The sequence below is a fragment of the Coturnix japonica genome, chromosome 5, assembly GCF_001577835.2.
Source record: "Coturnix japonica isolate 7356 chromosome 5, Coturnix japonica 2.1, whole genome shotgun sequence".
Classification (NCBI taxonomy): Eukaryota; Metazoa; Chordata; class Aves; order Galliformes; family Phasianidae; genus Coturnix; species Coturnix japonica.
In genome coordinates this window covers 33,094,389-33,111,774 of record NC_029520.1, presented here as the reverse complement: position 1 = coordinate 33,111,774, position 17,386 = coordinate 33,094,389, and the positions used below count along the sequence as shown (strand labels likewise).

Here is a 17,386-nt window from a genome sequence, read left to right as displayed (position 1 = left end):
TTCACCCACAGCAACTTTGGTATGAATTTTCCTTGCCCAATCTGCTCACTTCTTCACCCAATTGAGATTATTAAATTCATCCTGTAACTGAGAAAACAGGAAATTTGTGGTGGGCCGGTCTAGTGTGACAAATAGTTGATTAAGCTGCAAAACAAAGGCTCTTTCCCCATTTTTTTCCATCTTCATCTCAACATCATCTTCTTCCTAATAAACTAGAATCAGTGAGTGCAACAAACAGGTGACATTTCACAGCTGATGTTACCTAAAGGTCACCAAGTAGAGTGACAGTTTAGCAGGGAATAGATCAGGATCAGGCAACAATCACAGTTAGTTTTATGCAAAAGGAAATGTTTCTCTTTTCTGATATCACATCTCTTTTATACACTCAGCATATTAAATGACAAAATCTATAGCATTGGGCAAGAATTTAATTTACATTTATGTAATCTCTTTGATTTTTCATACCAGGTTAAAAACACAAAGCAGTCATTATAGCAGTGCTGTTTGCACATTTAATGTCAAATGCATGAGAAATGTTATCAAACTCTATCAAAGTTACAGATGCAAGCACCTCACAGAACTAATATTATTGGGTGGTTGGGAGGCTCCCACTGTGCTGCCTCAGAGAACATAAAATGCTGCAGTGCAACATAAAGTACTTACAGGAGAAGCTAGAATATGGCACTGTGAGAACTACCAAACATGGAAAGCTCATTTCATATGAAACAGTGTTGATGTCTTGTCTTTTCCTCAGCAAAAAGAAGTTTGAAAGAGCACAAATATGTAATACATACATATGTTTATATGAATTTCAAATATAGAAGCTCTTGGTGTCTTGCAATACAGTGATTCAAATGGAATTCATTGCCATAATGTAATTAAGATGAAAACCAGAGTTAAAAAGATTTATAGAAGATGTTGTATTGTAAAACATAAACAAGAAATATATGAGATACCTACTGTCATTTTTTCTTGCTCAGCTTAGAATATTCTGAGTATACGAGGCTTATTAGAATCACCCATACCTGTGCAGCTGAACTGGAGTTATACTTCTCAACATTTAAAAAGGACTACTTGTTCTCTGTTTAATCAGTCTCAGGTCATTATCAAACTTACAACCTAGGCCTGGTCTTGCAAAGGCTTTTACACACAGGCTTAGCTTTATGCACATGAATAGTCCTTTAGAATTCATTAGAATGATTTGTGCACAAAGTAAGCAGGTGCATGACTAGCTTCACTGAAGGACTGGGACCCAAAATGTCAAAGACTCCATATTCCCTACTAACAAATGCCTCTTCTGCATTAGAAAAAATACTGACAGTGTAAAAATGAGTGTGATCTTTTGTTTTGTCTAATTACTGTAATAAACTGGAGAATCACGGAATATCTAACTATTGAATAATATATTCAAATAACATTATAATTACTTGATATTGAAAAAGAACACTATGTATTTTCTTGTATAGATGTAGAACCTGAAGAATACTGCAGGTGGTGTAAATACAGGATGGTGTTTCCAGAGGAGCTTAAAGGATTTAGGTGCCTATCCTATCTTGTAATATCTTAAGGCTGTCATGAATGCTCAGCTTAACTATATCATATAGGTCCTTAATTTCAACTATTCCTTCACAAATCTTGTATCAAACTTCATGTCTTGGTTTAGTTCCTCAGTGGATACTGAATGATTGATCAGACCACTAAAGTCAGATGTGGTCTATTAGATGATAAATGTCTAACCACTGTGGTACAGCAATCTACAGACTAAACAGCTGAAGCAGGAGGCCAGTTTAAATTTGGGCAGCTTCACAGTTCTGCAGAAAAGGCTAGGAAAAGTAGATGTTTAGTAAAGGATCTGGCTCCAGTCAAGCTGAACCATGAAAAGCATTTACATAGCATAGCCAAAGTAAAAATATAGTTAAATATTCCTATATAAAATATAGTAAAATATTCCTAAGTACCTATCACCATTATTTCTTTTAAAATAATAGTCCAATTACGCTAATAAAGATGCAAACTACAGCTTTTAAAATCAAGCACTCAGTAATCAAGGAATCCCAAAAGTTAAAGTTTCTCTGAAGTAAACGTGCTGCATTCCTGTTTTTCTGTTAAATATAGATTTTCAAGTATCCCATTAAATCTGAGGTAAATATATAATATGTGCAGCATGTACATATTAATGCAGTAGAAAAGCATTAATTTTTAGAATATCTTCAGATATGAGTGCTTAATTCCACAATGCTTGTGTCAGTTTACTGACAGTTCACAGACATGGCAAACATGGTGAGCACAGATACCTGCTTTGCAAGATACCTTCTATATTTTCATGTTAGAGTCTCAAAAGGAAATTATAGGAAGGAGGTTTATAATCAAACCTTTCAAAGTAACTATAGAAGTCTAAATTTGGGCACATTAAATGATTATAATAATGGTTCACAGACTTTTAAGAAGAGCTGTTGAGCTGGGCCTTGCAAAGGTCAGTACTTGATCCCAAATTACATAAGATTTGAATTAATGAACTGAAGAATTTTGAAGATTGTGCAAATATTATTTGCCTGGGGAGAAAAAAAGAGGGGACAGGTGAGGAATAAAACTTAAACATGTCAGTAAAATGAGTAAGTGAAACTTTAACAATAAAGACCAAACTAAAGCAATGCATTATTACAAAAAAGGTAAAACAAAAGCAGGATTTTGACAGGAAGAGTCATGTGTTTAAATATGAAGTAGGTGACCACTAAATGAAGACTTTGTATTTTGTTAGGAATAATATCATTACTACAGGTCATAAACATAAGGTATTTGTATACTTTTGTTGTTGTTGTTTGTTGTTATTTCATTTAGAATGCAAAAACATCTTGTTGAATCAGAACCCAGAATGTTGAGTTGGGGTGATGTCTCTTCCTGGATACCTAGACAGCTATAGAACAAGGGCTCTTCTGAAATTAATGTTTGGAAATATTAATATACTTTTATTCTGGAAGGATCTCTGTTATGTTCATTTCTATTTTGATCCAATGAGCAGGTTACTATCAACCGTCTATTTGTAGACTGAAATGATTTAGAACATCATGAGTAATCTGGATACTAACAAAAACACCACTTTTACAGCAGCAAGTGCTGAGCTGCACCTCTTTCCTGGGGCTTTGGGCAGAATTTGGGGTATTATTTTATCTATCAAGTTCCAAATAATTTCAGTTTAATTTTTCTGAAGTGCCTCTTTTGCCTTTCCGTGGTGCTACAGCTGACTTATGCAAAAGTACACCAAATTAGCTTTTCAATTCAAGAGAAAAATCTGCTTATACATTACACAGGCTCCTTAGATCAGCACTTCACTCTTCAGCACAACAAACCTCAACTACTGGTTCATTCTAAATGGCACCCACCTTTCTTTTGGTTTGTTTGTTTGTTATTGAACAAAAGTGCTATTGAGTTCACGTTTTTCAAGGTGTGGGGCTTTTATATGCCTCAGAGATCCATTTCAGGGATCAAAGTTGTGAAAGATTTAATCTTAACAGGACAACTTTATCCCTGAATGTTTAAAAAGGTTTCTAGATTATTGCCTTCCTTGGTCGTCACATGATTAAAATCGCTGAATAACCATTAAGCCAAGTTACACATATTTAAATCTTGTGATCCTTCTTTGTAAACTAGTATCTCTATCACTGGCAATCCGCTATTTGCCAATTTTCTGTAGATTCCTGCAAATTAACAGTATCTTCCAAGCAATAAGAGCTTCCAATATTTTATTGTGTCATCAGCTTTAGAGCGCATGCCATGCAATTTCCTCTGTTTTTATGCGAGGCCTGGATTTACTGTGGCCAGTTTTACTGCCAGAGGTGATTGCAAGTGTATTCATTTTCACTGCACACTATATTCAGTTAACATATAATCATCTTTTGGAACTGTTCTGCTCTAATCTCTCTCCCCCATTAGAAATGAATGTTTAGCATAGTTTGCTCTTAGCTGTATTTGTGCATTTTTCCCTATGCTCATTTTCACACATGGTCTCATCTTTCTTATCTCTTAAATCACTTTGGATTATTGCTGTTTCTGTTCATGTTTGCATAATGTATCATAATCTGTGAAATTTCAAATGGTAACAAATTTATTCAGCTAGCAGCTGCAACATGGATTGAGGCTTTTTGAGAGACTGAAAGTGGGAAGAAATTCTGTGGTCTCTTTACCAGTAGGAAACAGCACGTTTTCTCTGAGAGAAGACATAATGGTTCACATGATCTGAATCCAGCCAAGTGTGATGTAGCTCAGTTTGGGTAACATATCTCTTGTAAAGCACATATTTCCATGAAATATATTTTTTAAATCATTAGCTCTTAAGTCAGTAATTTGCCTCTGGAATTGAGCAGACATTCCCTTTTGGTTGAAGCTCCAGAACCTGCTCATGATCCTATAGCAGTTCAGACATGCTACCATTTTCAAAGGGTTAAGTCAGCCATGGCAGCTAAAACCTGCTGCTGTGCTGCTGGAATTGCTGCTGGAACTTGGAATGAAAGACCAACAACCAACCAACCATCCAAACAACAACGACAACAACAAAAACCAAGTGTGATGGGACTGAAAATGAAACAATACCAAAGATTTCAGTGCTTTCCCAGCATCTCAGAAGGCTTAATACCTCAAGAAATGGAAAACATAAGTCTGGTTGATAAGTGGGTATCCTCTGCCCATCTTGTCTGATTGTGACTTGCAGAATTGGATTTGCTTCTACCCTCAGTATTCTGTTGTTGTTTACTAAATGATCTCCCTTTGGACATGAAAAATGCATGATAGGGAAAAAAGCTAAAATGTCGAGATTGGTCTGTCCTGCAGAGCTATGTGGTCTCCCTTTATACCAGAGATGGAGAATTGGCTCATAAGCCTAGGAATACCCTTTTCAAGAGACAGGAAGTATGAAATGAATCAAGAGAAATGATTGTAAAGGAAATCTGGGGGAGGAAACAGGAAAATGGTAAAAGACAGAAATTAAGTGACAAAAAGAAACACCAGGTAGAAAACTTTCATCAGCACTGCTGCTGTCCTAAGAAAGAAGGTGAGCAGATTGCAGAGGAGGAAGTAGTCTTGCCCTACAAATATAGTGTGACAAACTTGTTCCTCATTGTATGGCGACAGAGCTACCCTGCTGCAACTTGAGGAGTCAAGGCTTTGAAGATAAACTCATGAGTGTACAAAAGTTAGTAATAAGCAGAAAAGTAAGGCTGAAAAAGAAGTACAATCATTTGGTATGCTTAGTATGCTTAGAATTAACACACGTCCCTCTTTCCATGAATGCACTCAGTCAAGGCACTACCACTGTGGACGCAGCTGAAGGATAGAAAGGGACAGGAGGCAAAGAGAAGGGCAAGGTGATGAGTTGTGCTGGGAGTCCTGGGGCCTTTAGGTGCTGGGCAGCAGTCGGACGCTGCCAACACCGTACACCCGGAGAGCCGCCATCACGGCCGCAACATTGGCTGCTGCTCCTGTCCATCATCGTTCGTCATCGCTGAGCGACGCGGGGCATGTCGCTGCCGGCTGCGGCCCGTGCTGCTGTCATGGCGGCGGCGCCCGGCCTGACGGAGCTCGGCGAGCGCTCTCCGGAGGCTGGAGCCAAGCTGGTGGCCTCGGAGGTGGCGAGTAGCGCCCTGCGCTCCCTGGCCGGGCTGGCGGGGCAGGTGAGTACAGGGTGGGAGGAAGGGAGGACCGGGGCCGGGTCAGCCGTGGACCCGCTCCTGCTGTACTCGCCTTTTTGGGCGGGCATCTCTGCTTCTCTGTCCGTGGGACTCTTCGGGGATGGGTTTAAAGTATAGGGAGAAAATTCTGCAGTAAGTAAGGGAGGCTGTCATGTCTGCAGGTGACAACGGGAACGGTGGGGTTGCGTGCGTGGTACTGTAGGCTGCTTGGGGTTTTAGTGTTGATGAATTATGTAGCAGATAGCGCGGCAGTGGTGGGAGGCTCTTATCGAGAGAAGCTGCCAGTAACAACTTAATAATTGCCATCAATAATTTACAAGTGAACTCATCTTCCTTCATGGAAGCACAGATGTCTTTCTGTGGAGGCAATAGAAGTGCAGTCGTGCTTTTGCAGTTAGATGGCAGTTTGAAGGTCTGGCGTCAGGTGGTGAGCTTGTGTCTTGGGGAGGTAATAGAGTTGATATTAGAGCTGCTGCATGCCCTCAGGAGGATTGCAGTAATTATGGAACAGAATAAAGGTTTTGGAAACACTGATATTTGGAGTGTGTTCTTTGTGTGACAACTTAAAGCCCTTTCACTGCATGCTGTGCTGAACGATGGGTGGGTAGGGGTTTGGTTACCTGTCTTAGCTGTTGTGACTCTTCAGATTACTCACTCAAAGTCATTTCCAGCTGTCCAGTTACATTCTTACCTGCCAGCATTTGAGTTCTGGTAGACTAGTGATGTTTTAGCAGCTTATCCTCTTCAGATATCCATCTTGCACTTCTGACTGATGCTTCTGGTCCCTTTCTCCCCTGTATTGAGATGGTAGAACGTTTGCCAGGTCTTCGTCTATCACAGTTTGCAATCTGTCATAGCAACTTAAGCAAGATTTATGCCATCAAGTTGCACTGGAAACAGGAAAAATAAATGTGTGTATATATGTATATATAATATATACACAATGTATGTATATATGAGCAATATATATTGAGCAATGACTTGCAGTGCAGTGATTAGAAGGACATCTGAAGATAACAACTCTTGAAACCAATATGGCAGATCCTGAAAAGTTACTTTAATCCCAAGGGATAATTTGTGAAGTTTATAAAACAATTTCAAAGATCAGGAATAACTTTGATGTAAAATAGTGAGAAAAATAAGTGTGCAGTGTTTGAAATGTGTTTGGTTGCAGGAGGAGTTTGTCCTTTACTTAACAGTGTGTGTGAGTTTATCCCCTGCCTCTAGATTCTAAGTCAGAAGGAATTGTTTTTCACATTGCACCATACGACTGTAGGATACAAGAAGGGGGCTTACTAGGCCATTACAGCAGGACATGTATTTTGTCTGTTACGGCAGTGTACCTCTGTAGCTGTTTATCCTATCAGCGCTCTGTAATGTAGCATGTATTACTCTCAAAACTTTGGGAGGAAATACTTGCTTCGGATAGTGCCCTTTAGATGATCGCCCAGTCACAGATGTTTGACTTGTAAAGTGAGGTTTTATTATACCAAATTCTTAATACATTCTTATGTTTCTGAGGTTTCATAACAATTATTTACTAAAACATTATTTTCCTTGCCTCTTATGTAGATTAAGTACTAACTAAGAATAATGTTTGTGAAAATTATCTAAAATACATTACATATCCAACTAGATAAAAACCATGATTCAGTTGTTATTTTGTAGTGCATTGGAAAACAATGCAAATCTATCCACTGTTCCCCTAGGTACTTATTTTTTTGTCTCTAAAGGCCAGTAGATCTTCCATCTCTTTTGCTATGTAACTGATTTGTAATCTAACACTGGATTTATCAAGGCTGATCTTTGACTAAAGAACGAGGGATCACGCTTGTCCTTCTTTATGTATGATGTTGCAGTATTGCTTGGTTCGAAAACTGATGTAGAGCAATTTCAGGTTCTGCTGCTTTGCCTTCAGTGTAATGGAAACATTCTTGATTTTATTTGTTTCATAATATGTTGTGCTATGAAACAAGTACATATGCATTCCGCGTTCATAATATTTGGTGCTGTTGCAAGATAGTGATTTTTAGACTATGTGTTCAAGGTCAATCTTATCACGGATGTGATACTTTTATTTATTTATTTATTTATTTTAATATGGCAGGAATGAGATGTAGATGTACAGATTTGCTTGTGACTTGGGATTCTGCATCCAAAACAGAGCACTTGTATATCCTGTTGATTTAAAACCGTTGTTTTATCTGTATTTATGATTTGGGAGATTGCTTAGGGGATATTTGGTTGGAAAACAACCTGTTTGGTGTGTGAAAATGGAAGTGTTTCTCCTTTACAACATCTTATCAGGAAAGCTTTAGTGTAATGAATGTGTCATAGAGCTGTGTGGAAGTACGTAATTAATTAGCGATTATTAACAATCAGTTCTGTATCAAAAAATTAAACTGAATTTTTAGTTTATAGAAGGTACATAATTCCTATAAATATAATTTCAGGTCTCCTGTGCGTGTTTCTCTTTGTTGTTTTGGGAGTTAAGTGCTGCCATTTCTCAGCAAAGACAACAGGATGTGGCAATTGCCATTTGTTCTGAATGCTCATGAAAGGAAACAGGGATTATGAAGTGGGTTTGACAGTGATGCTGTGTGGTTCAGAGTTTGTTTAACTGGAAGATTTTGAGAAGGATTTAACAGTATTATTTTTGATATAAAGCTTGCTTTGGATTAACAGGTACAAATGGCACAGTATTGAGACCCTGGTCATCATACAGGCTAATACAGCCTTGCACGTTTAATTCACACACATGTACAGGAGAATGCCATTCTGGGTGGGTGTTTCTTCCTGCTGCTGGTTCTATTATCTGTTAAAGAAAATATTTGAGTGATTAACATAAGCTGTATGCTCAAGCACAGTGGTTAATTGAATAGAGAACTTACCAAAGTTTAAGGTCAAATTAATACAGTGAGTGTGTTTAGATAGTTAGGATTTTCTAATTTTTTAACATATTCTACTAATACTATCTTCGAAAGTGATGGCTACTTGAATTATAATTAATGTCAAATCTATTCTATATCCTCACATAAAGGTGGGGTCTGCATGAGATTGAGCATAATTGCTGTCCTGTAGGTGCCCTGTTTGCTTTTCTGATGTTAATACGGCATAATGTACTGGTTGTTTTTTTATTGTGGTGTTTGTTCTTCCCCGTGGAAGCTTAACCTTGGAGATGATGTCGTGAAAGTTGTAATCGACTGGAGCAAGCTTCAGAGCACATCAGCACTTCAGCCAACATTGCTCTTTAGTGCACTTCAGCAGCATATTTTATGTCTGCAGGTAAATATTACATTGGACACCTTCAACTTGACTAAAGTGGTCAACAACCGAATGTAGCCACATTACCTAAACTGAAAAATTTTAGTTGTTTTGATCTTACTGCTATGTTCAACAAAAAAGAGTCCACTAGTATTATACACTTGAAATCCTGGTATGCTTCATAGGTACCTGCACTTACAGATTTTTTGGGTTAATGGTGGGAATAGCCACTGTAGGTGAGCAGGCTGAATAAATGCAGCCTCATTGATTTCTAGACTTGCATTGTAAATGTGATACATTTCCATCTATGGTGGGTTATAATTAAGCAATAAGACACGGCAGGTGTGTGTCATGCTATGATAATGATTCCATGCGTTGGGTGAGTTTTGAGGCTCATGGAGTGCTTTCAGTGGTTCAAGAAGTGGCATTATCCCAGCACGACACATCCTGGAGTGTCTTACTGCAATTAAATATATTTTCAGCGTAGATTTTTTTGTTTTTTTTAAAGAGTAATTTCTTTGACATTAACGTCTCATCCTGCCAAGTAGCCAGTCACTATTACTGTCATTTCTTTTAGCTATGTGAAACTTTCCAACCCTGTCAAAAGTAGCTATAATTTTGTTGCATGGTGGTATCAGCTGGTATCTGAGAGTGTTTTGACTTTGATAGCTGGTACGTAAAAGGTGGGAATTTGAATATCCATTTTCCCTTCAGCGAGTCAACAAATTATTTCAAGAGTGCAGTTCTGAGACAGCGAAAAATAAATAAAGTTTCTGTACTTGCTTGTCTGCAGGCATAGGAAAATCCCTTTGTGTTTCCCAGATAAGCAATATCTTTCTTGGAATAAACACAAAGAGAAAACAAGCCAGATATAAACAAGGAAAAATTACTTGTGGTATAATTACTTGGATTTCTGGAGGGAAAACTGAAGTAAATTTAGTTAGGTTGAAACTGGTAAAAACAAAAATGAGGATTTGTGACTTTATATATACAGATGTATATACACCAAGGTTTTGTTTTTACGTCTTGTGGAAGAGTTACTGCAGTAGAATAATAAGCTTTTATTTTGCTGCTACAAATGTTAGTGTGCATTCTCTCATTTAATTTCATGACCTAAGTAGATAATCAGCCATGTCAAGAAAAGCATGTGTTCTGGATAATACCAATATATTTCATGTCTGTTTTCTCTCATTCACTTGGGCAACTGCAGTTTCAAGTGGAGAATGTAGAGCTCTGCTGATAAGGTAAAGGCTTTACAGTGTGAAAGCATTGGCTTTCGTGTTAAGAAGGAAGAACACTAAGCCTTACAGTTCTGAGTAGGCATTTGAATGACATGGTAGTTAAGTGGCACTGGTGCCAATGATAGAAGCTTTTGATTTAGCTACTAACACGTGAGTAACTGATTTAATTTTTCTCAGAAATTTCGGAGTTTTCCTGTACAAATTGTTAAAATATTTTTATTTTTTTTAAATTACCATCCACTGTAGGAAGCAAATGTTTCATTTCCTAAAAGTCGGTCTGTTTTAGAGTTTATAGTAGTTCTTAGCCTTTTCCATTTGCTTCCATCCCCCCCCCACCCCGCAACCCTAATGTACTGTTTTCTTTGTTCAGCCTCTTTTAGAAAAACTCCAGCCACTGATTAAAGAGGAAAGTGTAAGTCACGTTGAACCTGCAGGTAAAACAGAAGACCAAAGTTGTGAAACAAGTTTAAATGTTTATGATAGTAACTCTCAGACTGAAGAAAAGTATGCAAATTATGACTTGGGAGATCTGAAGGATGCGCATACTAATTTTGATCCAGAGGTGGTCCAAATAAAAGCTGGAAAAGCAGAAGTAAGTGTTTCCCTGTATTAGAAAAAAAGATCTTTTTTCTTTCTAAATTTTAAATATAACTAATGAAATAGATATATGCCATCATGTTTGTTACCTACAGATTGACAGGCGGATATCAGCCTTCATCAAGAGGAAACAAGCTGAGATCAATGAAAATAATGTCAGGGAATTTTGCAATGTTATTGATTGTAATCAAGGTAACTGGCTAGCCAGATTTTAATCTTCATTGCAATCTAAGTTTGTTTGTTTTTTAATTAAAAAAAAAAAAGTATTTTTAAGAGTAGCTTTAAAAAAAAAATGTTAAGAGGATGCACATGCTCTGCAGATGTTGCCAGTCAGACCAAGGTGGAAAACAGGAAAAAATAAAAAGGAAATGCTTAATGGATTCTATACGGAAAGCCTACAGCTCTTACTGTGACCAGATTATCTTTATAGCTGTTGTTCTCGATGTTTTAGCTAGATATTCCTCCCAATATTAACAGAATTGCAATTCATATATGTCTTGGGAATTGCATATTTAAATCGAGGTTAATTTAATGCTGGCTGAATTACAAAGAAATATATCTGTAATCAGTTTTAATTATGAGCTACTTAGAATAACTATTTTATTTCAACATAACTCACACTGTTGCTATTTTTAATATACCACCTGGCACAACTGACTGTATATGTAACCAGTCTTAAATCCATCTGGTAGACTGGATCCCATTAGTACAACTAGTGGCTGTGTTACCAGCAAAGACATTTTTATATACATAAGTAGGAAAGAGGCATAGATTTTCCTATGTAACTGTGAACCCCCATATGCACTGTCTTTGAAGTGCTTCATACTGTTAGAGATTAAAGCTTATTTTTCCATAAGTTTCACAGAGAATTTACATAGGAGACACTGTCTGGTAAAATATATGATATTGCTTCCTAAAACTTAATTAAGTTACTGAAGAAATGACAAGTCATTCTTTTGTATGTTCAGCCATAAGAAAATATTTGTAGAGCTTTGGTGTATTTATATTTAAATAGAAACATTAGAATAAACCGAGATGGGCTGTACTGACAGGCTTTATGTCTAAGCCAATTAAAGCAGCCACAGGCATCAGAGTAAATGCAGGAAGGTGAAAAAAGGATGCTGATCAGTAAACCAGAGCTGTCTAAAAATAGGAGGAAAGGACATAAAACAGCACAAGTGTGCAAGGAAGAAACTTCCGTGCAGGAAGAAAGAAATGACAGAACAACACAATGAAATCTAAAAATTAAAAAAGAAATAGAAGAAATTTGATCCTGATCCAGTACCCTCATGTATATGTGTGTCCATATTTGTGGAGGTGACTTAGCCAGGTAAAACTGATAGGTACATGCAAGTGAGTAAAATTATGTACGAGCATGTTTTTATAGTGTGAATGATTTCTGATGCTTTTGTTGTATGAAAAATTCTAATTAGATTAGATTGGTTTTGAAACTGATGATGGTTAGAATATTTTAAATTGTAAATACATAATTAGGGGCCTCACTCTTCTTTTTTTATTATTATTATTTTTTTTTCTTATTATTATTACTATTTATTTAGAAAATAGCTGTGCCAGAACAGATGCTATTTTCACACCCTATCCTGGATTTAAAAGCCATATAAAGGGTAAGCAACTCTTTTCATATCCATTTATTAAGAATGTTAAGTTAGAGCAGTACTGATAAATTTTGGCTTAGATTTTTTTTTTCCAGCATTCTTATAAGTGGATACTTAACAAATTGATTTATGACTCTAACAAATACTTTAAGTCTTCCCTTACCTCTTCAAGTCTTTTTTTATCCCATAATTTCGTCAGTAGGCTATTGGTTATGCACTGAATACCAAATCCTTTGATGAGTAGCCTGTTGTCATTGCCTGAAAGCAAAGATGAAAAACATAAAGCAGGTCAGAGAAGCTGAGCATTTCTTAGCTTTTCTGCTAAGGTAAGGCCGTCAGTCCAGCTAAGAAATCAATTAAATAAAATTATCTTCTATTTTAAATTAATCTCAATGTAGTTATGTTGAATTAGGAAAATAATCCAGGGGCACACTGGAAGTTCCAAGACAGACTTAGGAATCTGATGAACAAAGTTACCACTGCACTATTTTTTGCAAAGGTGTGACTGATGAAGAAGTTACTGTACAGCAGATAGCATGCCTGAAAGGTTGCTTGCTCACAGGATTCTCTGTGATTATAACTGCTGTTTATCTGCAGCTGATGACATGAATGTGGTGTTTTTTTTCCTCTTTCTTTGCAAATGTAGAGTCCTTGTTTTTTATTTAGTTTGATGTATTTAAAAATAAGGACTTTTACACTGAACTTTTGATCTCGGTGTTTGTGAGACCCTTCAAATACAAGATCAGTGAAATAGATTTAACACACAGCTTTTCAGGTTTTAGTAATACTAATTATTTAATGACATTTTGTTTTAATTATACATATATTGATATGTTTCATGTGCATGTGTGTTAAATTTATGTTCTCTTTACTTAGTTTCTAGGGTAGTAAATACATATGGGCCACAGACTAGATCTGAAGGAACACATGGGTCCAATCATAAAGCCAGTGTACCTGTTCATGATTGTGGAAACCAAGCTGTTGAGGAGAGACTGCAGAACATTGAGGCGCACTTACGATTACAAACAGGTTCGTACCACACTTAAGTTTTGACATAGATGTGTCAATTTGTGCTACATTCCTGTAGTAAAATTGGGCAAGCCAGTAAGTTCTGTGACAGTAAAAACAGTAGGCTAGATGCATTAAAGAGTTTTATCACCCAAGTACTGTAGTCTTAATATTTTGGACCATATGCCCGAAATGAAATACAGATTTATTCCCAGATTAGGATGTGGAGTTGATAAATACACATCCTGGTCAGGACAAGGCAGTCATTCTGGTTGGAATACCCAGTGGTTGTGATGTTGTAGAATCCTACCTAGCATACATTAGGTACTTTGCATGGGTGTCTGTGTTTTAAGAGTGACTTTTTTTTTTGCTCCAGGGCCTTTTTCAGTCATATACTCAACTTTGAAGTTGTCTATTGCCTTGGCAGATCGTAGTGGCTTATCAACCAGATTTTACTGTGATTTATATTAATTGCCCTTCCCTTTCATTTTCCCACCAGTTTGTTCACTGTCAGGCGCTGGTTGCTAGCTGGACTCAAAGAATGAAAAACTTGCCATCTTTTAGTTTAAAGTGTTATTTAAGTGATTTTCCTGATTTTTCTCTGTACTGCTGCACTTAGGTGGTCCTGTACCAAGAGACATTTATCAGAGAATTAAGAAGCTTGAAGATAAAATTCTTGAGCTGGAAGGACTGTCTCCTGAATACTTTCAATCCGTAGTAAGAATTTTTTCTCAACTAATGGATACTTAAGTAATTGTTGTTTGATGTATAAAGATGGAATAGGTTACAGTGTAGCTGCTATTGATAGACAACTCTGGCTTGGTGTAACAGTTACATTTCATGTATGGGCCATCTATGCAAGTTCATAGTTCTACCTAACTTGTCATTTGAAAGAAAATAGTACTTGCTGGGGGGGAAAAAACAATGCAGATACCTGAGCTTAACTAATTCTTGAGAGATTTCTTATAAACAGCACACTTTTTTTTTTTTTTTTAATCCCTAAAATATGAAGTGTATATAATGACATGGAAATTAACTGCAGATTTGATCTTCATACAAGTCATTAACGGCTTAGAAATCAGCTGCAGTTCTTTGGTTTTCTGTACATGGTATGATTTCTGAGGGTCAGAGCAACCATTCAGAAGTTGTCTGTTTCAGGTAATTAAATGACTTTGGTTTGTTTACTGCTGGTCTACAGGCAAAATTCTGTCTCTTTATAAATAATAGACTGGATCCTTTATTTACCTGTGGAGATTTGGGCAATAAGAACACTGGTTTATACTACAGTAAAAACTGCAGAAATTTCTCACCTAATATTTTGTTCTGCCTTCTTTCCCTATGCAATAATTAGTCAAAATATTTCTTACAAATTACAATATGATCAACAGTATCTTTTCTCTGGCAACCCACCAAAGAGGAAACAAGATTTAAAGATCGACCTCCATAATACAATTCTTTGTTTTGTTTTTTCTCTATGCTGGAGGCCAATAAAGTTCTTGTTCTTTGAGGCCATTCCTTCAAGTTGTAGGGAGTTGGAATTTAAAAACATGGACTTTCATATGCTGTAATTTCTTTTGAAAGTACTTTAGGATCTATGTCTATGTGGATATGGGAGGAAAGAAAGTGATGGTGGCAAGATTAGTATTGTGGACTAATTGCCTTTTTTTTTTCCCTCTCAGAGATTTGCATAAATATTTGTGTGGATACAGGAAAATCTTAAACAAAAATATTGAGAATTTCAAGAGCAGGATATTGATCTTTGTTTTTACTGAAGGAAGCTCCAGTTAAATTGCTGGTGAACGTGTTAGCTGCCAAGTACAGAGAAGCTTTGACAGCTTCTAACTGCTCTCCAATGATATTTTTCATGATCTAAAGTACACTTAATATAAAAAGATTTCTATAATCTTTGAAATGGCAGCTAGTGTTCTTTCTGTACTTTTAAGACACTTGTCAACATTGTTACAGACTGCAGATTTCAGAATTGCCTGCAGTAACATCCCCAGTCAGTGTAATGTTAAGTCTGTTTTGATTGTCTTTTCTTTAGAGCTGTTCTGGCAAGAGGAGAAAAGTTCAACCACCTCATGTAAGTGTTATTAATTTTTGCTTACTTTCAGTTTAGAGAAGTAAACAGAAGTTCTACTGAGCAAGTATCTGACTTTTGAAAGACAGCTGTATCAGTATTGGGTAGCTTGCTGCTAAAGGGAAGAAAGAAAGGAGAAAGAAAGATGTCCCAGTGAAATGAGACTTACTTATAGAAGACTAAGTCTGTACTAGGTTGGGTGTTGTGTTAGTGTTTTCACTGGTTAAAAAATACAATAAATTAACTCTGTGATAGATACTAACTGGAAATAACAAGCAGTTTGTAAATTCTTTTCAGCTTCTTTGTAACATCTTCAGATTTGTTTGATTGGTTTTTAATTACTTGATGAGTTTAGGAAGAGGTGATAAAAGTGGAAGTGGCTGGCTCAGCAAGAGTTCTAGAGAAAGACCTGACATTATAGAGGATATAAGCTTAAGTAAGTCAAGTCAGTGAGAACTGAGGTTTTTGCAACACTGTCACATCAGAGACTACATTAATACATGATCAGATTTCTCCTTAATGTACAGGAGACCGTAGATGGCACACAGTCTGCCACACATCATCACACTTGAAGATGGGTGACTTGGGGAGCACTGAGAAAGGGATGTGGGTCATATGAGCCTCAGGGAACTAAGCTTATTCACAAAAAACAACAACAGCAACAAAAAAACATCTTTAGTGCATGCAGAGGGAACTGTTAGGTAATGGTTTAAGCTGGTGAAAGAGGAATCACAAGCAAATTGTTTGCGCTTTTGCTTCCCCTGTGACTAGATGGGGTAGACCCAGGATGGAGCCACCCTAGGCTCCTACAAGGGCCAGGCACTGAAGCAGTTAGAAGATGTAAGTGCTTATGTTTTTTATTTTGATCTTCTAGCAGAACTATTCGTTGGCAGAACTTGATGAAAAGATCAATGCTATAAAACAAGCATTACTGAGGAAAACAAAGGAAAGCAAGTCCAGGGAGGCTGAGCAACTTCTTCGATAATTAAGAAGTCTTCAGAATCTCATTGTGTTTCATACTTAGCCAAGCTGTAGACCAAGTGGTGTTCATCGAAAATGACTTCAGCAATGAAAATAAAGCATGTGTGTATAAGCTCTTTTCAAATGTTTTTGAAACCTTGCTCTCTGAAGAACTCATTTAAAAACAATCTTATGAATGAAATAGTTATTTTAAAATGAAGAATGTTTTTGAAATAGCATTCTAATAATCCACTCCCTTCTGTTCTAAAGGAGGATTGTAGTATCGTTTTTATGTGGAAGGTCTTATCCCTCATACAAAAGCCACATCTCATCTGTACTTCTTGATAATCAAGTATTCAGAAGGTCTGTCTTTTGAATATTTTTCATGTAAATGGTTTGCATAGACTTGTGAAATAAAATGAAATACATCCTCATAAATGTCTGAGTAAAAAATAAAAAGGGTATTGCAAAAGTTGCTGCACACATTGTTATCCATGTGTTTTCTGTACTTGTCATCATTCTCACAGCTACCGTAAATTTAGAAAATTGTATTTTTGCTATATTTATTTCAAACAAAAATGATTACAAAAATCCTGCATTTATAAATATAGGCAGATACCTGTTTTTAACTTCTTATGTGTCCTAAAATAATGCAAGCTTCAGTTTGTGCCAACAAACAGACGTGATGTGTTCTAAAAACCATTCAAGGGGAGTTGGTAGGAAACACCAGCTTCCATTCCTTCCATAAGATTATACCCTCCCACCAATATCCAATTACTTCTTGTTGCCATGTGACAGATGGCAGAGAGGTGATCTGACAAAATGGTGTCTGACCTGGAAGGGCAGATGAAGGGAAGATGGGGAGCTGAGCTTTCAGAGGAAGCCACCTAGAATGACAGTTACTTGTTCAGATTCCTTAATGTCAACCCCTAAAGACCT

The 17,386-nt window shown here is 36.8% G+C and overlaps 1 protein-coding gene across 3 annotated transcripts; it reads left to right on the top strand.

The window, feature by feature from the left end:
* Positions 1 to 5,489: 5,489 nt before the first annotated feature.
* Positions 5,490 to 16,938, top strand: MBIP (MAP3K12 binding inhibitory protein 1). 3 transcript variants are annotated; one of them, XM_015865024.2, is made up of 10 exons: positions 5,591 to 5,663; positions 8,367 to 8,463; positions 8,847 to 8,966; positions 10,557 to 10,778; positions 10,879 to 10,975; positions 12,343 to 12,408; positions 13,276 to 13,428; positions 14,027 to 14,124; positions 15,452 to 15,490; positions 16,362 to 16,938. In XM_015865024.2, the coding sequence occupies exons 2-10, from the start codon at positions 8,440 to 8,442 to the stop codon at positions 16,470 to 16,472; spliced, it is 930 nt and encodes a 309-aa protein (XP_015720510.1). In that variant the 5' UTR covers positions 5,591 to 5,663; positions 8,367 to 8,439; the 3' UTR covers positions 16,473 to 16,938. The 3 variants fall into 3 exon arrangements, with proteins under 3 accessions (XP_015720508.1, XP_015720509.1, XP_015720510.1); XM_015865022.2 differs by lacking the exon at positions 8,367 to 8,463 and having other exon boundaries at positions 5,490 to 5,663; XM_015865023.1 differs by lacking the exon at positions 8,367 to 8,463 and having other exon boundaries at positions 5,494 to 5,663; positions 16,365 to 16,938.
* The last annotated feature ends 448 nt before the right edge of the window (positions 16,939 to 17,386 follow it).

Excerpts from the sequence above, each read along its gene's own strand:
- MBIP (XM_015865022.2), top strand. The coding sequence starts at position 5,511 with ATGTCGCTGCCGGCTGCGGCCCGTGCTGCTGTCATGGCGGCGGCGCCC. Across the intron at positions 10,976-12,342 it reads TGTTATTGATTGTAATCAAG|AAAATAGCTGTGCCAGAACA; the intron begins GTAACTGGCTAG and ends CTATTTATTTAG. Across the intron at positions 14,125-15,451 it reads CTGAATACTTTCAATCCGTA|AGCTGTTCTGGCAAGAGGAG; the intron begins GTAAGAATTTTT and ends TCTTTTCTTTAG.